Consider the following 22,147-nt stretch of genomic DNA (forward strand, 5'->3'; position numbering starts at 1 on the left):
AATTAATATCTTCCATCGAGTGTTTGTAAACTGGACTGATGCACGCTTTGGGATGTAATTAATATCTTCCATCGAATGTTTGTAAACTGGACTGATGCCAACGCTTTGGGATGTAATTAGTACTTTCCATCGAGTGTTTGTAAACTGGACTGATGCACGCTTTGGGATGTAATTAATATCTTCCATCGAGTGTTTGTAAACTGGACTGATGCCCACTTTGGTGTGTAATTAGTACTTTCCATCGAGTGTTTGTAAACTGGACTGATGTGCACTTTGGGGTGTAATTAATAATATCAGACCAGTTTACAAACACTCGATGGAAGATACTAACTACACCCCAAAGTGCGCATCAGACCAGTTTACAAACATTCGATGGAAGATATTAATTACATCCCAAAGCGCGCATCAGTCCGGTTTACAAACATTCGATGGAAGGTACCAATTACACACCAAAGTGGGCATCAGTCCAGTTTACAAACACTCGATGGAAGATATTAATTACACTCCAAAGTGTGCATCAGTCCAGTTTACAAACACTCGATGGAAGATATTCATTACACCCCAAAGTGGGCATCAGTCCAGTTTACAAACACTCGATAAAAGGGCAATGTTAAAATGTTCTTTAGTCAACTAAACGTAAGACCCGTGGAACTACTTCTGTTCTCAGTTTCAGAACACTCAGATCATGAAAGTTTCCTTAACTTAGCTTTGTGAGAAATCCATAACAAACAAACAAACTTTTAACTGAGTAAACTAAAATTATATAACAGGGTGCAGGTTAATGATTAATCACTAAACTTGCTTATTTTCTCATTAGCAGATGTTTGTGTATAGTAGTTAGTTCTCTTTGTAGAAAAGGACAAAAATGTACAATTTTAATTTAGTTTAAACTATAGGTGATGAGGTGACCTGTAAACAGTCATGTCTCACCTATGTAAGTAATTGACATTGAAATAGGGAGATTTAGTTTCTTTTTAAGAGGTACCCTCTTAACTTATGAACAATGAGAAGATTTAAAACAGCTATTTGTGTTTGCCTCTGAAGAATAAAGATCCACCTTTCAAAAGCCCTCAGGTTATAGGGTTTTCATCATTTTGTATCAAGACTCATTGAACCTATGTGTTTTTCTGACATCATGAATGTGGAATAATAGATTTATTTCTGAACAGCATTTCATCTCTAACAGTGAGACATGAGCATGTACAATGTTTATCACACAAATAGATGTAGAGATTGTTTTTTCATAGTGTATACAACATTAACACAATATGAAACTAATTTTGTGCAATGTATTCAGATACTAACTACTTTATTTTCTTTTGTATTCCAGCATGAAAGACTGGAGATCAGAGAAGCAGGTCAAAGCTCCTGTACAGCACTGAACCCCTGTTTGTAGTTTCAGTTATCAGTTCATTACAAGAAGGGTGTCAGACATGTAATATATATATGCTTTTTCTAAACCTAGTTCTGTAGATTTTTGAGATATGTTTTGGTGCACTTTCCATTCCAGATACAGAATAATTGTCAAGCGCAGAACAACAAAAGTTGTGCTTTACTAGGACTAAACTTCCTTTAAAAATTAGTTAATGAAATAAATGAAAAACTTTTGGTGTTAATTTTGTAATTAATTTATTTGTAATGTAGTGATCTTTATTTAAACTATGTGGATGTTTACTTGTAAACCACAACTTGAGTGGGTAATATATAGACAATTCTACTATGTTATGGAACTGTTCTTTTTTCAACTGTTTATACAGTTATATTAAACATGAAGTACAGGTGTTCATTATAATTATAAAAATAATATAATTGTATGCAGTCAACAGTAGGTGATGGGCCAAAAGTTCAACATCAAGAAAGTGTTTTGGTAGATATGTATTGTTACTGTTGTTTGACTAAAAGTTCTAAATAAGGTCTTGGAAACATGATAATTGTTTCTTACACTTTGTGATTATTCTTGTATTTCTTTGTAGTATTTTAATAGATTCAAGTATTTACCCTATAGGTCTTGCTGAAATGTTGCTCATCATTAATTTCAGTGATGTTTGAAAATTCAGTACTTTTTTGGAAAACAAAATGCAGCCCTTTTTTTAGGATATTATGGTATGTTTAAATGAAATGATTGATTAAGCAGTTGGACTGAAAAATATCAAGAAACTTTCACTATCCTATATGCTTTCTAGTTGGCAGAATAAAATGCAAGAGAAGTTACAAACATTCTGATTGCACAAAAGAACAATGACTACTTCTCTTGATGCATTAAATATAAAGCTCTCGTTCAAAACAGAACAAAGCATTATGGTGATCAAATGATACTAATATTTCCATCAGTGATGAAATTTGCTTCATTTGAGAATGTTTTAAAGTTACATGTGGTACATAAAATGCCATTAAAGGCACATGCATAACATGCTTTTCTTTAGGAAATAATTTAGTACAAAGTACTGATAAGGTAAAAGTCACACACTCCAACATGGGAAAGGTTGTCATTAAACCTAAAGTGAACAGTCAGCATGTAACTTGCTGTAGGAAAGTAGAGAGTTTTGTGATATTAAATCAATGGTTGCAAAGCTGATTAAAATATTGTTAATTTGAGGTATTATATGAAATTTCTAGAGATCTTCCTTTTGAGGGTCACTTAGATAAGCATCAGGTTCTAGAAAAAGAATGCATTGAATAATTTGTTGACTCACTTCAGTGGACATATGCCAACCTTAAAAATTGCTCCAGTTTCTCGGTGTCTACCAAGAATCAATACACTTACAAAGGAATGAAAAAATGGTTACAGTTGTGTGATAACCACATTGTCTGTATATGAGGTTCGTCATTCCATTTGTAGAAAGCAATTAGTGCTTTTGCTCGTTTTTTAATTTAAGAAGCATTTTGTGCTTTTTTTATGTGATATAACCTTTGTTAATATAAATTGAGAGTTAAAATATAACTCCTTGATTAACTGAGACGTTGAGTATTTGTTGATGAAAGTGTAGTTAATTTTTGAACATGGCTGTATACTGTTTGTGTTAGTGATATATATGTTGATTTTTATGTTACAGAAAGATTTTTTTTTCTGAAGTCAATGTTTTTCTCCACTTTAAAGATAAAACCGCAAAGAATATACCTTCTCCTGAGTTAATAAGGTACAAAAATATTCATATCTAAATAAAACAAAATTCAATACAAGTACATTTCTTTCAGTAAATTTTAATTTATGGCCAAAGCTTTTCTCTCTTTACTTAGAGTGAAGTGGTCTGTGCTTTGTTTAGAACATATCATCTGGCTGGGGGAATCCCTCAGTAGATTAAAATTTTTGAGTGACACCGAAAGACATCAAACTTTTACTGTATTTCTTTTCATGAAAAGAAATTTGCTCATAGTCACACAAGGAATTTCCTATGTTCTCATGTCTAAAGGAGCTTTGTGGCAATGAATAAATCCCATTGAATTATTAGCATAAGAACTTTCTTATTAGCTAGCAAGAATTCAGGTCTCATTTTTCCCACAGATTTCAACTATTTTATGAAAATAAGGATACAAAATAAATCATTAATAGAGATGTAACTTGAGCATCATACCTAATAGATAGGGCACAGATATCCCAGTTGCTTTGCACCAAAAATTCCCTTGCCCAAACCAAACCTAATAGATAACCATTAGGAAACTCATAGTTATCATACCTTGTTGAGTCATCCAAAGTTTAATCAATACATATATCCTATAGAAGTCAATTTTTTATCCTTATTTTTACAAAAAAAAATCTATGTATCAATTTACTTGAATTCCTGACTTAATATAAAGTTGTCAAAAATATATTTTATTTTTCCTATTTAGTAAAAATTTAAATGAAAAGGATTAAGAATTTATTAAACAAAAATGTAAAAATAATTATAGTAAATTACTCTACATTGTTTAATACCTTTGAAAGATGTCAATTCAGGTAGACAAAAGATTGCTGTATTCTTCTTAATGTAGTGTGGTTGATTTTAGAAACTAATTACTGAGTTGGTCTTTATTTGTGTAAATTATTACAAATCATATATTTTTTTTTCTATAAAATGTAGATGTTCTGGAATGGAAAGTGCTTTAATTTTGAAGTTTTTAATTTTTTTTGTAGCTATCCATCCCGGTTTTATTTTACTCGTTATAAAAGGGTCATTTGTAAATTGAGTATCTTTAGAATTTGTTGAATCTATGTTTAGTCCAGCCTTTAAGTATCTTAAGTTCTACATAATGTTGATTTTTGTACAGAGTAGACCAAAATTACAAGACCAATTGGTTCAGAACAGTGTTAAGTAATGTTTTTTTGAAAAGGTTTTTCCCTCTTAAGAGATCACATTTCTTAAAGCAGAAGAAATTTCAGTTTGTCATTGTTATACACAGTTCTGTTAGTTATCTCAAGTATGATAAAGAAATGTAACTTTTATTAGTTGTTGAAAGAGGAATATGTCTATGTTGTTCCATGATCTATCAGTTTTGACAAAAAATTTTCAACTTGAAACAACTGTAAGTTTGGAACATATTTCTGCTCTTTTCTCTTAAAAATTTATGTTCACAAAATGACAATCTCAGGTTCAGCAGTTTCACCAATATGATGTTTTTTTGTTTATACAAAAAGTCTGGCTTTGAATTACCAGACTGGTAGGAGGGGGGGGGTGATATGGAGATTTTAACTTTTTCTTTTCTTCAAATCTCTCATTATGTGATAATATCAGCAAGATATATTTGTTAAAAATAAAAACGTACTTCAGTGATAGCCTAACTAGGTGAGATTTTCTACAGGTTCATTATTAGTCGATTTCAAGTTCATTGCATATTCAACGTTTTTCCTCCATGAGTCACATAACCATTTTTAGAAACATTTTCTATAAGATTTGTTAGAATCTTACTCTGAAAATTTGTCATTAACATTGTTTAAATAATTAAATATTTGTCATTAAAAGCACTGAAGTCAGAATAGTTGCATTGTCAGAAGTACTTGATGTTTTTCAAATTTCCACTGGCTAGAACGTTAAGGTCCTAGAAAAATCATTTATCTAACAGTTGAGGTTGAACTGGGTAACCAGATTGTAATACATGTTATTGTTAGCCCAATTTAAATTACATAAATTCAATGTACCAGTATTAGTATTTACTTGTGTGAACTGTTTAAAAATATAATCCACAAAACACATTGCCTTCCTAAGCCTATTTGGAAAAATTTACAGTTGAAGTGTATCATATTATAATCAAAGAACATGTACAAAATGCTTACACTGTTAGCACCTAAAGCATGATGATTAGGCTTAAATTCCTTTTATCATTCATACCCAAGTTTAAAATTTCAGTCCTGAGTTATTTTAATGCTACTGCTAGTTTCTGCCAAGCAAGCTGAATGCCTTGGGAGTGATCCTATAAACTGGTGAACAAACATTTCTGTTAGGTATGCCTGTCAATCTATGTAGGTTATGGAACTACACATAAAGTAAATTATTTGTGATTTGTGAGACTTTTCACTTTTTCTGTACAGCTTGTTTCTTCCAGCCTGGTGTATTTGTAGATGATATTTGTCTCCAGTTGTTATTGTGGTCTGAGCAACTGGTGACCAGTGTAGTTCGATCTAATTGTACAACATGCTGTAATTTATACACCACTTCTTAGCCTGTGATTCTGGATTTTTATGGAATAAAATATAGAGATCACATTTGAAAGAACTTGCTGACTTACTTGTTTTCAATCTTAGAAAGAAAAAAATTAAAAATAGTTAGAACTATGAAAAAATGAAAGTGTATCTACATCTGCAATCACGTTTTTAAAAAACAATAAACATGACACAGAACATGGTTTCAATATGCTAAACGTATGTGATGTTTTTCTGTGGTACATGATATTCTCCATAAACCACAGTCAGAAAAAAAATACAAATATTAGTTTTAAAATTACAACTTCTAATCAAAGAAAAAACTAGCAGCTGACATTCTGTCTTGCATAAGAACAGTTTGTTAACAACTTCTAGACAACATATACACAAAAAAAGGATGTTTTAGCAAATTACTTGAGTGGGTAAGAGACAGAGGCTGTCATTCTTCCCTGGTGGTGTTTTTCAGTCATTCTACATTGAAAAAGCCTCTTCAACCATCTGCTAAAAGCAAGGTTACCATCCTAACCTTAGTAACTGAAAGAGCCATAGAGACTTTTTACGTAATAATTCAAATAAATTGGCAGAGTGTGTTTCTGCCACTAATATGAGGTGGTTTCTTCCACTGTATGTAAGAACTTGTCTTGCATAATTTTGTGTTTCTAATGGCTAAAAGTGTGTAACTTGGGGATCGAGATCAATATTTAATCACTAAGGTTGAATTCTGTGAACATTCTTTTGTATGGCGTGTGACTGGTACATTTAATCTGAGGTATTCTTGTTTGGCCCTTTCTCGCAAATACACACTGGAGCTTTTCTATCATAAAATCCAGTTTCTAACAACAGAAAATAAGTCTCAAAATGGAAAGGAAATGTACATATACTAGAAACTTTCAGTATAGTGTCAACAAGTTATTGAAGGAAGGGTTCATTAAGTTATGAGTGTAAGAAAAATGCTCCATCCTTTGTTATACACAGTTCTAATGGTTGAGAATTGATGAGTATTCACTGTAGTAACCAGCCTGAGCTGGAATTCTGTGGAAGTTCATTACTCTTATAAAAAGTATTTAAAATTGGTATAATAATGTATCCACTGACAGGTTGAATCCTCATTATAAAGATGATGGATAAGTTAATTCAGGCCTTAATCAGTTTTTCAGGAGTGATAGTTCAAATCCAGTCCAGGTTTTATTTATATCAGCATTGCCGTATGCTGACATTAAACTCTGCATGTTTAACAGTTAACATGTTATGACACTGACTTCTACATGTTTAACAGCTCATGTGGTGTGACATCGACATCCACATGTTTAACAGTTCATATGGTGTGACACTAACTTCTGCATGTTTAACAGTTCATGTGTTATGGCACGGAACTCTGCAAGCGGGATGTTATGTTTGTTATGCCACTAACCTCTTTAGTTTAATGATCTAAGTTATACATGATTAACATTATTTTAAATCCATTACCCTGAACTTCATGTTATCTTTTGCTTAAAATGTTGTATTTTTGGGGAATTAAATTTACCTGATTAGCCGGTTAGATCGTTGTACATTTATGTCACATTTTAAAAACATCATTAAAAAATGTATTAATTTTGCAAAAACTGTGGCCCACTGTTTCGGATTTTTATGTTAAATTTGTCATTCTAATTGTAAGTTATCAGCCCATACTCCCAGTATTGTTAGATTATACAAGTTCATACAAAATAATTAGACAAAATCTAATAAGATGCTAAAGTTCACCTTAGAAACATGACAGAAGTGATATTCTATTCAGCAGGTTACCCTAGTGACATAATTAAAGTCGTACACTATATTTTATAATAAGCGTTACCTTGGTGATATAACTGAAGTGGTTCACGTGGCATTCTGTTATTGATATTGCCATGGTGATGTACATAAAACGAAATACAATATATTTTTGTAATATATTTCCTTCGTATTTTATGATGCATAACGTGTAATTTCTGTAATTATTGTTCAACTACTGCAAGAATTTCATTTTAAAACTTTACAATCCCTGATTGATAAACGTAGTCTACTTTCATAATTCATAGTAAACTACAACAAAAACTCGTCGTCGTACAGCTGAACCTGCTGAATACCAGAATGAACGCAATAACAGTTACTTGGAAGTTTTCTTTATCCAAGAAGATTAGTAAAATAAAATATGTCAATTTACTTTCGAAAGCATGACCAGCTGAGAACGGCATAATAAGCTTTTATGGGAGTAATTGGGTTAAGAAATGGCCTGCAACAGAACTTTAGGAGGGCCATTTTTCTGGCTAAAGTAATGGTTATGTGCCCAGCTTTATAGTCATTATTGTACAAAACCATGAAGGAGTGCACCAAATATGTTTATAAATACAACACAGAGTGAGGGTTTTCTGAAGGGTTGCGTGTTTATAAGTAAGTAATTAATGATATTTATATATTTGCTTCAGTTCTTTAGCTATTATTTTACCCACCTCATCGTACGAATAATCAAATTAAAAGCAATATGTATCTATCACACGGACCATTTGTAGACAGACTAGAATATCTATCATACGGACCACTTGTAAACAGACTAGAATATCTATCACACGAACCACTTGTAAACAGACTATAATGTCTATCACACGAACCACTTGTAGACAGACTAGAATGTCTAGCACACGGACCACTTGTAAACAGATTAGAATGTCTATCACACGGACCACTTGTAAACAGACTAGAATGTCTATCACACGGACCACTTGTAAACAGACTAGAATGTCTATCACACGGACCACTTGTAGACAGGCTAGAATGTCTATCACACCACATTCTAGCCTGTCTACAAGTGGTCCGTGTGCTAGACATTCTAGTCTGTCTACAAGTGGTTCGTGTGATAGACATTCTAGCCTGTCTACAAGTGGCCCGTGTGATATACATTATAGCCTGTCTACAAGTGGTCCGTGTGATATAAATTCTAGTCTGTTTACAAGTGGTCCGTGTGATAGACATTCTAGCCTGTGTACAAGTGGCCCGTGTGATAGACATTCTAGTCTGTCTACTAGTGGTTCGTGTGCTACACATTCTAGCCTGTCTACAAGTGGCCCGTGTGATAGACATTCTAGTCTGTCTACAAGTGGTTCGTGTGATACACACTCTAGCCTGTCTACAAGTGTTCCGTGTGATACACATTCTAGCCTGTCTACAAGTGGTTCGTGTGATAGACATTCTAGCCTGTCTACAAGTGACCCGTATGATACACATTCTAGCCTGTCTACAAGTGGTACGTGTGCTAGACATTCTAGTCTGTCTACAAGTGGTCCTTATCACACGAACCACTTGTAGACAGACTAGAATGTCTATGACACGGGCCACTTGTAAACAGACTAGAATGTCTATCATACGGACCACTTGTAAATAGACTATAATGTCTATTACACGGAACACTTGTAGACAGGCTAGAATGTCATCACACGGATCACTTGTAGACAGACTAGAATGTCTATCACACGGACCACTTGTAGACAGGCTAGAATGTCTATCAGACGGGCCACTTGTAGACAGACTAGAATGTCTAGCACACGTACCACTTGTAGACAGGCTAGAATGTGTATCATACGGGTCACTTGTAGACAGACTAGAATGTCTAGCACACGGACCACTTGTAGACATGCTATAATGTCTATCACACGAACCACTTGTAGACAGGCTAGAATGTCTATCACACGGGCCACTTGTAGACAGACTAGAATGTCATGTACGTTTTGACCGTCAGGATGAACTTTTTGCAATCGTCTTTTAATTTTAACCAATTTCTCAAGGTTCCATTATCTTACCAATGCTTCTCACACGTTCAACTGAATAAAACGGTAAGAAGACAAAAGTAGTGGTTATCAGGAGCATTATGAGATTATAATGAGGTGTGAGGGTGAGTGTTTTTGGAGGCAAAGTGTGTAAAAAAAAAGTAAAAATTGAACCATAGTGTAAAAACAACAACAACAAAAAATGCCTAGGTTAAACAAATAACATATTATAGTACGAAATATTAAATCTGTACTTGAAGGAGTTTGTTTCTGCACAAATAATATCGCACTTTTTTTACACGTCTTAATACGGACACCAGTAATCGTGGTATTGATAAACTGACTTAGACTGCTTAAAGTTTTTGCGACTGTATCCAATTCCTTTTATTTTGTTCTTCTGTGTGTGACAATTCGGGCGGTTATGTTTTTAATATGTCATATTATTTTGAATGCCTAGTGAATAAACTACGATTTGTCATACAGTTTTCTGTGATTGCAGAAGTCTGAAATTTCACAAAGTGAACATTACCTTTCGATTGTCCTGCACTTTTGGCATAAATAGTTTACAAACATAATAACAGATGGCGCTAAATCATAATATAACTCTCAAAAGTATTGCTATGTTGTGAATTCTTTTAATAAGCTGGTAAAGTATGATTATAAGAGACTGAATAAAGAATGTAGTCTATAATAGTATTTGAACCACACTATATCCATTGCTGAGGACGCGTTTCGCTCAATACAGAACTCACCAGCTCCTGGAGCACAAGCAGTTGTAGTAATGGTCGTAACACTATTTATATAAAGAAGACATTTGTTACAAAAACAATTTTTATGGTGTGAACTCCTTTTCTAAGTTGGCAAAGCGTGATTATAATTGTCATAAAATATTATTATTATACCTATTGTATTTCTATTACTACTTTTTTTTCAGACTATTAGGGTTTTGGAAAGGAATGTATACTAAGTCTTTCCGACATATCCATAACAATTGTTGTTGTAACAAATGGCTTATATAAATATTGTTTCGACCACTACTGTATTTGGTGTGTCCCAGCCGGTATGATGAACTTTATATTAAGTGAAACACTTCTTTAAAGTAATGCTGTTGAAATACTATTATACACCATTCTTCATCTTGAAAAACCCTAAAATAATGTAGGAATAAAATATGATTTCTGAAGTATAACAATTCATATTTAAACAGTTGTTATTTCAATTACTTTAATATTGAATACTTCATCATTGATTTATAATGCTGCTAACTCTTACGTATTTGTTAAAATACCAAAAGTTTGACTTAAATGTTCGTTATCGTTTACGAGCCACAAATGCAGTCGCCACAACAAACCTAACTTTTTGATTAATTTTATTAATATTATATTGATAGTATTCATATTTATCTCATTTAACTGCACATGCTTGCTGTCTATTAACACATGGCATGATACAAAATTACAGGCGTCTAGAGCAGATTGTTGCCAATGGATTAAAATACATGAAAATAAAGAAACGATTTACGTTTAGTACTTACATATAAGTATTTTACGTGTGTTGCATTTCGTACACTTTATATTCCTATTAAGTTCACAGGCATGTATGTAATATTTGACCTACAATGAGTGCACACTGCACACAAATTAGCAAAAACAATCTCCAGCGCCATCCCTTGGCTTCAAATTGATCTAACAATAGCAATTGCTGACCTTCTGCTAATATTGATGGGACACTGTGTTGTTCAGTTTACAAAAATATTCAAATAAGATTGTGGCACAAATGTTACATCTGCTCAACAGGTTCAAGCACCCTAGCATAGCTTATATAAGTTAAATCAATATACAAAAATTAAATTATATCGGTAAAGGTGATCTCACCAAAACGAACATTTTTTTATCATTAATATTTTAGCACACTCAATACTATTGATTTATCTTTAGAAGATTTTAAAAGATAGTAAACAAAACAAGGGTTTTTTTGTTCCACTCAATACAATGAATAGCATTTTGTTAGTATTAAAATACTTATATACGCCACTTTAATTGTAACGTACTCCCTCAGATGCTGCTGTGTAAACGGAATGTACGAAATTTGATGCATTTCTGATGGAGAAATAAGTGAAATCACTTTGAAATACGATTTAAAAGATATAAAAATTACACGATCAGTCTACTAATACAAAATAAAATGAATGATTAATTTTTAAAACTTTCTTGAAAGTTTTAAAAAACTGCATGAAATAAGTGAACAGAGGTAGAGTAGGAAAATAAAAAATGATGATGGCCAAGGTTTATTTGACCGAGCAAAGAGAGGGAATGTGCGCCACTCGCGCACCCATTACGCTCAGGGTCCAGGGATAGCCTTAGGGCCATGGAAGCTCTTTGGTTCTGGATTAACTTTTATGCATTCACTTGCTTTTCCTGACAGTAATTTTCCTATTATGATGCATTTTTACTGAGACAGATTGAAAACTGGGGGATTTATTTTCAGATGAGTGTACAAAAATACCGGATACTCTTGCTAGCTTAAATTGATATGTTGTTGTTTTTCCTTATAATTTCATAATCTCGTGAGCAGAAAAATAAAACAAAGAAACCATTTAAAAATCATCGACTATAAACCCATTCAAGGGCAACATGCACTTAACAACTAGCGGTAATAACCAAATATAGATCAGGTACAACTATAGAACTTCACATCCTGACTAGTCGAGCACAGTTTTCTGTTTTTCTTTAGTGTTTCGTGAATAGGGTATTAAAATCTTACTAAATTCTCAAAAGGACTTATAAAATAAAATATTCGTCGATCAATTAATTAAGTATTTTATACAATAACAACAATCCTACTTTAGTTACTGTCACTTAACTTGTTAGTTCAGCTCTTTTGTTTTATGAATAAGCGAACGCATAAAGTGGTTAGCTTGCTCTGATCGAAAGTTAAAAGTTTACTAGTAATGACGAACAGTACACATTTTACATAATTGGTTAAAAAGCAAAAATACTTTAGTTAATTTTGGATTATATCGTACAATATGGCTTTATTTATTGAATATTTGGCTTAGAACGTTCTATTTTATTATAAATTTCAACTGTAACAGTTTAAACTGGTGACTTCTGTTATTTGATATTACTATTCTCCGCTTCCGTAAATCAGCAAGCGACAGGAGTTACGTTATCTCTTTTTTTTACAAGTTTTTCTTTATATAAGATTACGAATAACTTATACTAGTAGAAGATCCACTTCCAAAACGTCACAACACGGCGTAACGAATTTTAACTCATCATAAGAACCAGATGAGAAGCTAGACGTTTGTTCGAAACTTGTCGTCCGTCTCTTTTAAGCTGAAAATAATGGTTAAACTACACTGCATGATTTCTACAGTAAAATATTTTAAAACACACTCAAACATAAGACAAATTTGGAGTGAATAAGTATGTTTGTTTTGTTTTGAATTTCGCGCAAAGCTACACGAGGGCTATCTGCGCTAGCCGTCCCTAATTTAGCAGTGTAAGACTAGAGGGAACGCAGCTAGTCATCACTACCCACCGCTAACTCTTGGGCTACTCTTTTACCAACGAATAGTGGGATTGACCGTCATCACATTATAACGTCCCCATGGCTGAAAGGGCGAGCATGTTTGGTGGGATGTGGATTTGAACCCGCAGATTGCGAGTTGAGCGCCCTAACCACCTGGCCATGCCAGGCCTATTGTTTTGATTAAACACACTCTGCTCAGAATGCGTTTTGTCTTAATGTGATGACATAAAATTGTTATAATAGAATTTATTTGGTATTCAAAATATTTAAGACACGCTAACGGGAAAATACCAGATTTAGAAATATACATATAATTAAAAAAAAGCAAAAGACATTGGACCGAAGAAGACATGCGAAATGTCGAAAATAGTTTTCGTTTGAACTTGGTATTGTTAGCGTGGGTTTAAACTTTATTGTAAATTACTTTACATGGTATTGTGTATTTATCTATTTTTTATACTATAAATCAGGTTTGTTCAGAAATCAGAATCCTGATAACCCCGAATAGAAATCTTATTTCGACGTGACACATTAGCAACATTGATCTGCAAATTGAGTAAATTAAAGTGTTTTGGAATTCATGAATTAAATTATTTTAACTTATATATATATATATATTTCCTAATCTGCAAATGAAAATTATACATTAAAAATGATGAAACATGTTATAAAAAAATTAGTGTTTTCATCATTTTGGTAACGAAAACTATTCGAAGTTTTGAGAGAAAATGCCTCCAAGTTTAAAAAAATTTTGATTCAAAGATTTTCCTAGTTATAAAACTCTAAGCTTTATAAAAATAAATTTTGTTACTTATTTATTATATTAAATTTCATGACTTGTTTATCATAATAAGTTTCATGACTTATTGCACATTTAAATACAAAAATATTGTAAGTAGCCTCAACGTACGTTATAGAAGTTACTCGCACTCAATGATGGAAAAATAACATCTGTAACAGTAGACCTCTTCATGTTTCACTGTAACATTTTTGTAAAGTAGTTTGGGTTTATTGTTGCACCATAAGGCCGGAATCTGTAGTAACCTGTTCACGCCTTGACTCTTGCACCAAACGAATCCTCAAGCTTGGCACTGAGTCCTTACTGAAATCAACATTTTACTGCTCTTATAGTTTCTATGAATATGCATAGAGTTCCAAGAAAATACAATTATTAATACAAGACAATTCGCGTGTTCCTCTAGAATTTACAGCTCGGCTTAAGGTTAGACAGTTTCGTCGAGTATCCAACCTCGGTCAAAAGTTAAATATAAAAAGGCCGGTTAATTTTGCAGGGAGTCTAGAAAGTAGACAAAGATTAGATGCAACAAAGACGGATTGTTTTTGCAGAGTGACTATCTAAAGTGTCCAACAAGAGGTCAAAAGTTAGACATAAAAAGGCCGGTTAATTTTGCAGGGAGTCTAGAAAGTAGACAAAGATTAGATGCAACAAAGACGGATTGTTTTTGCAGAGTGACTATCTAAAGTGTCCAACAAGAGGTCAAAAGTTAGACATAAAAAGGAGTTTTTGTAGAGTATCAGTTAAAGTGTCTAGCAAGAAGTTCATGTTCTCTGATTTTCTTGTTACGTCAGGGGTACTAGCTTGTTGTTTAAAAACTTAGTTACATTAGATGAAATGTTGTTATTGTTTTTCTTCATATGTGACTAAAGAAAAGCAAGCAACTAATTCTCTTTCATCTGTTTCACTCTAAACGATAACATTTCTTCCATGCCTTGTTAAGTTACGGGAAAATATATGTTTGTTTTTACTATAGCTTTTAAAGAGAGAGAAATTTGAAAGAATTTTTTTTTACGTGTTTAGTCAATCAGAATGGTCAGGCTGTTTAATCACTGGAACAACTCGGAGCATTCACGTGAAAACTCATCATTAAGCAGCTGTTAGTTGTGAGAGTGAAAGAAGAGTTATGTTGATGTTACCTTCTTGTCTGTGATGACAGAGACAGATCGAGTCTCATTGAGCACAGAAACTGCATGTGCTTACCAGTGTGATCCACGAAAAGCATCATTTCAAATCTAAGTTCCAAAACTGCTTTTATTTTCTCATAAATATATGCAGTGAACGTATAAATCAAACACTCACTGATAAATCTAAGTCTTAGATGTGCTTTTAGTTGTAACGATAAAAAGTATTTTTTACTTATGTATTTTATCAGCAAAGTATACAGAGAAGTTCGTATAGTCAAAGCAAAATTTGTCAGATTTCTTACTTAACGGAACATGTATTAACGAAAAAGTTTCTGTTGAAATTCCGTAAATCAGCTGTCTATATAAAAATATTTTATAAAATAATTTATTTTCTCTTTTTTCCACAAATGACATAATTAGTTGATGAAACAACATTTATGGTTGTCATGGATGAAACGATAAAAGTACCATTAAATTAGGTTATCTATTTTTTTAGAAAAATTTAACACTGGTGTTGAGAATATAGAGGGTGGGCCATAGCGAACCCTCAAATAGAGGAAAACAAAGCTACTCGTAACACACAACAAATTCTTCTTCATGATTAAGCTGTACTGCATAAACACTAAAATAATGTAAAGTTTCAAATGTTAAAAGTGTCCTTCCCCTGTTATCAGTTCTCACGTGACCTAGGACGCATTATAAAAAAGTCACGTGAAATACAACAGATTTGGTATCTTTAGTATCTCTATAGGTTGGCCCGGCAAGGCCAGGTGGTTAGGGCGCTCGACTCCCAATCTGAGGGTCGCGGGTTCGAATCCCCGTCACACCAAACATGCTCGCCCTTCCAGCCGTGGGGGCGTTATAGTGTGACGGTCAATCCCACTATTCGTTGGTAGCCCAAGAGTTGGCGGTGGGTGGTGATGACTAGCTGCCTTCCCTCTAGTCTTACACTGCTAAATTAGGGACGGCTAGCGCAGATAGCCCTCGTGTAGCTTTGCGCGAAGTTCAAACAACCAAACAATCTCTATGTATCTCTATGATACATTCTCTATGTATACATTTAGTCATTTAACATTCTAATGTCTTTACTCTTTCGGAGCATGTGGTGACAGAATCGTGTCACTAACGGTGTTTCTTGAGAAAATACGAACGGTTGTCTCAAAAGTAATTAGGTCAGTTAGAGGAACAACCGTGAAGCTTTGTGAAACATTCTAGTGTAGTTTTTTACATTGATCCTCCAGTTGTTTTCAAGTTTAATAAAACCTGCTGGAACTTTATGGATACATGCAGCTTGTTATTGTAAATGTTAAAATATTTCGTACTTAGTGTCACTATTTTGCCTGTGGCGTTCAGGTAAAGCATGGGTTGCCCCTGGAGTTAATATCCAGCAACTCTTGTTTTTAGCTACACTTTTAACACTATAATTCGCCTACTTTAAGTTTTCTTGAATTTCGGGTTATCTATTAGCAATAATTTTGTGAAATTACCACTTCTTAAACCCTATAAAGCTTGTGAAATAAACATACTGAAAACAATGTTTCTCTTGAAGTGCCGTTCCTAAGACATGTTTTCACAGAAAATATCACTTAAACGCTATAACGGGTTCTTTTATTTTAATTTGTTGTTAAATTTAATAAATATGTTTATGTTTATGAATAGATAATACATTTAAATTATTTGTAGTCAACGTTTAGAACATCCTGGCGAAGGGAACCAATAGCTGATTTAACTCTTCTCTGCTTTCTGGCACACGCTGCGAGACAGTATCAAGCCAAATTCGTTACTCTGAGCGACGGCAGCAAGCAGTTCTAATACAGCCAATCAGAGTATCGAGCCCTTGGCCGCCATTTTGAAGTTTACCTAGCACGTCTGCGCCAGCATTGGCGGGCGGCTGTGTTAGAAGCGACGCTGCCAAGGTAGGTATACTAAGCTCAGTTAGTGAGGGAGTCGTGACAGTATCGGACATGTGGTTGTTTAGTTGTGTTTGTTACTAACTAGAATCAACGTTATTTAGTGTTCCTGTTCAGTAGAAACCAGTTTGCTCGTCTTAGGCGAAGCTCTTTGACCGATGAACGGTATAATTAAACGTCAAAGTTAAATACAAAACATGGGTGTCTGCAAAGCTTCATTTCGCTCTGAAATTCAGCCAAGCACCGTAGAAGTCATTGTCTTTTCGGGGAAAGAGAACCGGTAGCCCCAGGGCAACGTGAAAGGTATGGAAAGGTGGACCAGACGGTGTTTTAGGCCCGGTTCTAGGGGCTGTAGCTGTATATTTTTGGGCTTGTGCGTACTATTTCTATTACACTCGTGTCTGTATCCAGCATATGCTTATGTAGTCAGAGTCGATACAAAAACCAACCTTCCTGGGTCTTTAATTTTTAATGCCAGCCTGGGACCAGGGAGAATCTATAACCTCGATCTCAGACGCACGGCCAAATATGTAGGGAACCTTGTCCAGCTCAGTCAACAGGAAGGCACGTTGCACCTGCGGCGAACGTTAAAATGTAGGGGCTCAGTACTGGAGCAACTGGCACCCAACCCTTTTGTATTGTTTGTGGAGTCTAGGAGTTTTCGACTGAGCGGGTCAGAGACAGAGGCTATCAGCCTTCCCCTGGTGGTGTATTTCAATCATTCTACGTGCCATAAGCCTCTTCAACCACCTGCTGAAAGCAAGGTTACCATCGTAACTCTAGCAACTGAAAGAGGACACAGAGACTTTTTACATAATAATTCAAACAAAGTGGATGGAGTGTGTTTCGGTCACAGTCAGCAGATAACTAACATCGGGTTATTTCTCCCAGTTCAGCTAAGAACTTGCTCTATTAAATTTTTTGCTCCTGATGACCAAAGGTATGCAGTTGAGAGCCGTGGTCAAGATTTAGTTGCTAGGGTCCAATTCTGTGAGCATTCTTCTGTATGGCTCGTGACTGTTCCATTCGCTTTGAAGTGTGCTTCGTTAGACAGTTCTAATACACAAATACTTGAGCTTTACTTTCACAGAATTGGAGCTCTAGCACTTAGTACGGACGTTTCTAGTAAAAGGAATAAGTACAGAGGACGTCGAGATACTAGAAACTTTCCACCTTACTTTGATAAGTCCTTAATAGTAGTGTTTGTGCCAGAAGAAAAAGAAAAAGGCTATGTAGTTACGACTGTGAGTGCTAAAGACCCGGATGATCTGACATATTCGTTACATGCAGTGTTGGACGCTCGTAGTCAGACCATGTTCAACATTGATCACGTATCTGGGGTAGTGACAACAACTGTCAGTCTAGATAGGGAGTTTATGGATGTCCATTATTTGCGAGTGACTGCAACCGACAATGGTTCTCCTCCTCGTAGTGGGACCACTACACTGCAGGTCAATGTTGGTGATGTCAATGACCATACTCCAGCCTTTGAAAGAGCCACCTATGAAACATCCATTAAGGAAAGTGTCTCTATCGGGTCTACAGTTTTGACAGTCAGAGCGACTGATCAAGACACTGGTTCTAATGCTGAGCTTGAGTATAGCATTCTTAATCCCAGTGGAGTCAACGATGCGTTTCGCATCAATCCACAGACGGGAATCATCACTACTAGATTAGCTCTAGATAGAGAAACCACATCTTTCTATTCTCTGCTAGTGCAAGCTACAGACATGGGCTCAGTGACCGAACGCAGGTCAGCAACAGCTACTGTGGAGATCTCACTTTTGGACGATAATGATAATTATCCTCAGTTCACCGAACGAGCATACACTGTAGAGGTACCTGAAGATATTAACTGGTTAAACAATCCAGTAGTAGCCCGTATAAGAGCCGATGACTTTGATGATGGTATCAATGCAGCCATTAGATATAGTGTCATTGGAGGGAACACTCAGGGACATTTTATGATGGATAGTCTTAGTGGTGATATATCAGTGGTGTCACCTCTGGATTATGAATCTGCACGAAGCTACCGCTTAGTGATACGAGCTCAAGATGGCGGTTCTCCTGCTCGCTCGAATACCACTCAGCTTCTGGTAAATGTCATGGACGTTAATGACAATGACCCCAAGTTTTACACTTCACTCTTTCAGGAATCAGTGATAGAGAATGTTGACATTGGTCACAGTATTGTCAGGGTGCAAGCGTATGATGCAGATGATGGTGTAAATTCTGATATTATATACAGTATTAAGACTAAGTATGATGATATGCCCATTGGTATCGACAATAAAACAGGTTGGATTCTTACAACAAAAGAGATAGATAGAGAACAAGAGTCCAACTATGACTTTACTGTTGTTGCTAAAGATCATGGAAATCCACCACGATCAGCCTCTGCAAGTGTGATAATCCGAATACAGGATATTAATGACAATGATCCAGTGTTTGAGCCAAAGATCTATGAAGCTAGAGTGTCTGAGGTGGATCCTCCTGGAACCCCTGTTATCAGTGTTACTGCTACAGACCGAGATGAAAATCCCAGATTGATCTACCAGATTACCAATGGAAACACTAGGGATCGATTCAGTATTATCAGCCAGAACAGACAAGGTCTCATATCTATTGCTCAGCCTTTGGATTATAAAATTGAAAAACGCTTTGTGCTCACTGTTACAGCAACAGATTCAGGTGGAAGATTTGACACGGCAACTATTTATATCAACATCACTGATGCCAACACTCACAGGCCAGTTTTTCAACGTACGCCATATTCAGCAAGTGTTTCTGAAGATGAACCAATAGGAACAACGGTTCTAGTAGTTGAAGCATCTGATGGAGATGTTGGAGAGAATGCACGGATCACTTACAGTATGGACAATGTTCCACAGTTTCGCGTGGACCCAAACACTGGCGCCATCATTACTACTCAACGCTTAGACAGGGAATTAGCTCCTGGTTATACAGTAATTATAACTGCCCAAGACAATGGAAGTCCTCCTCTTGCTGACATCACTAATGTGGAGATAGAGGTTGCAGATGTCAATGACAACGCCCCCCAGTTTGACCCTGTTAGTTATACCAGCTCAGTAAGCGAGGACGCCCTGGCCGGGAGTCGAGTTCTACAACTGCATGCCACAGATAAAGATTTGGGGCTTAATGGTCAGATTAGATACACTTTCCACAACGGCAAGGATGGTGATGGAGCTTTCAGTGTTGATCCCACTTCGGGAATAATCCGAACAACTCGACTGTTGGATCGGGAATCTGTTCCACACTATCAATTGGTAGCTTATGCTGTTGATCGAGGGTCTCCTGCCATGTCCACTTCTGTGTCCATCACTATCTATGTAGAGGACATCAATGATAATCCTCCTCGTTTTGAGGCAGACAAAATTAAATTGTATGTTCCAGAGAACAGTCCAGTAGATTGGATTGTTGGGGAGATCAAGGCCACTGACCCAGATGAAGGACCAAATGCCCAGATTCAGTACAGTATTGTGGGTGGTCCAGATGCAGACTCTTTTTTTCTGGTGACCCGACCAGGACAACCAGCGGAGCTAACCACCAGAGTTGAGCTGGATTATGAATCAACTAAGAAAAAATATGATGTCATTGTACGTGCGTCTTCTGCACCTCTTCAAAATGATGTGGACGTAGAAATCTGGGTGACCGATGTCAATGACAATGCTCCTATTCTTAAGGATTTCTCTATCATTTTCAACAATTACAAAAACTACTTTCCCGTTGGACCTATAGGCAAGGTTCCGGCTTTCGATGCAGACGTCACAGATGTGCTGAGGTTCAGATTTGTTTCTGGAAATAATGCCAACTTGTTGATTCTAAACGAAACCTCAGGAGAGGTGAAACTCAGCCCCAGCTTGAACACCAACGTTCCTATTCACGCTGTGATGGAAGTCAGTGTCTTTGGTAAGTCAGACTTTTGTAGAATCTGTATATTCATGTCCTTGTTGGTTGTTATATTTTCATAATAAATCTCAAATTAATTTACACTAAGAATTTTACTTTATTCAAATTTAAATTAAGAGCAACCACACCAATTTTTCAATAAATGCAGGAAATGTAGTTTCATCTGTTTCATGTTATTGAAGTTTTATTTTCTTTATGAAAATATTGTAAATAATGAAACTCCACAAAAGAAGATAAAATAATAGTTTTTTAGCCGGAAATACCATTCCAGTTTGTAAATATTTTCATAATCACGAGGAACTATGAAACCGTTATCGCCTTTACTTTTTTCCTTACGAAACACAATTTTTGTTTACGGCGAATCTTTATTAAAGAGTTTTTGTTTGTTTTTAATAACGAAAGTTATAAATCAGTAAATGGATTTTCCTCCATTTTGTTCGTTGTTAATCACAAAGTTTCACAAAGGACTGTCTGTACTGTATGAATTTTAACATTATAAGTCCTCATTCTTAACACTAAGTTATCGAAGGGTTTTTTCAGTATTACTGTCTTCTCTTCAGTTGCACATAGCAGAAATCGTTTAGATAGCCTTAACGTCAGAACTGCAGCTTGAAGCTGTTGGATCTATCCCAGCGACGTTTAAATGTATACTTTAGGACACTAAAAGTACGGTGCTTTGAGTTGTCTTTTATTCACTATAGTGAACCTGTAGTTATATAGGATTTGAAGAATATATATCATTCATACTAGTATGATACTAGCAATTTATAGTTATATAGGATTTGAAGAATATATATCATTCATACTAGTATGATACTAGCAATTTATAGTTATATAGGATTTGAAGAATATATATCATTCATACTAGTATGATACTAGCAATTTATTCTTGCAGACAGTTTGTTTTTGTTTTGTTTTTCGTGCAAAGCTAGACGAGGGCTATCTGTGCTAGCGGTCCCCAATTTAGCAGTGTAAGACTAGAGGGAAGGCAGCTAGTCATCACCACCCACCGCCAACTCTTGGGCTACTCTTTTACCAACGAATAGTGGGATTGTCCGTTACATTATAACGTCCCCACGGCTGAAAGAGCGAGCATGTTTGGTGGGACGGGGATTCGATCTTGCAGACAAACAAGGACGTTAAACTCATTTAAAATGAACACTCAAACATTCTAGATGTATGGGTATTCATAGCAAAGTTCAAATAATGAATAATTAAAAAAACTGCTAGACACATTAAGATTTTCAGTTCGGTATTTAAAATCATTTTTTAAATTCGTATACAAAATTTTGCAAGTAAGTGGATATCAAGGTACAGAGTAATGGAAAGAAAAAATATATTGTGTAAAACAAACCTTGCCCTATACGGTATCATGTGTAGTAATTTTCATTATATAAGTACAGGGCCCGGCGATGGCCAGGTGGTTAGGGCGCTCGACTCGCAATCTGGGGGGTCGC

At 35.2% G+C, this 22,147-nt stretch overlaps 2 protein-coding genes across 7 annotated transcripts in view; both read left to right on the top strand.

Moving 5' to 3' along the window:
- The window catches only part of LOC106462374 (nuclear receptor subfamily 2 group C member 2-like), an 81,399-nt gene extending 75,712 nt beyond the window's left edge, over positions 1 to 5,687 (top strand). For all 6 annotated transcript variants that reach the window (XM_022389619.1, XM_022389625.1, XM_022389624.1 and 3 more), the window contains exon 15: positions 1,331 to 5,687. In XM_022389619.1, the coding sequence (XP_022245327.1) occupies positions 1,331 to 1,335 (5 nt within the window). In that variant the 3' untranslated portion in view covers positions 1,336 to 5,687. The remainder of the gene's footprint in view (positions 1 to 1,330) is intronic.
- Positions 5,688 to 16,773: 11,086 nt separating this feature from the next.
- Positions 16,774 to 22,147, top strand: part of LOC106462376 (protocadherin-like wing polarity protein stan) — a 210,089-nt gene continuing 204,715 nt past the window's right edge. The window contains exon 1 of the mRNA XM_022389630.1: positions 16,774 to 20,690. Coding sequence (XP_022245338.1) covers positions 17,066 to 20,690 — 3,625 coding nt within the window. The 5' untranslated portion in view covers positions 16,774 to 17,065. The remainder of the gene's footprint in view (positions 20,691 to 22,147) is intronic.

Source organism: Limulus polyphemus, unplaced genomic scaffold (genome assembly GCF_000517525.1).
Source record: "Limulus polyphemus unplaced genomic scaffold, Limulus_polyphemus-2.1.2 Scaffold1153, whole genome shotgun sequence".
NCBI classification, from domain to species: domain Eukaryota; kingdom Metazoa; phylum Arthropoda; class Merostomata; order Xiphosura; family Limulidae; genus Limulus; species Limulus polyphemus.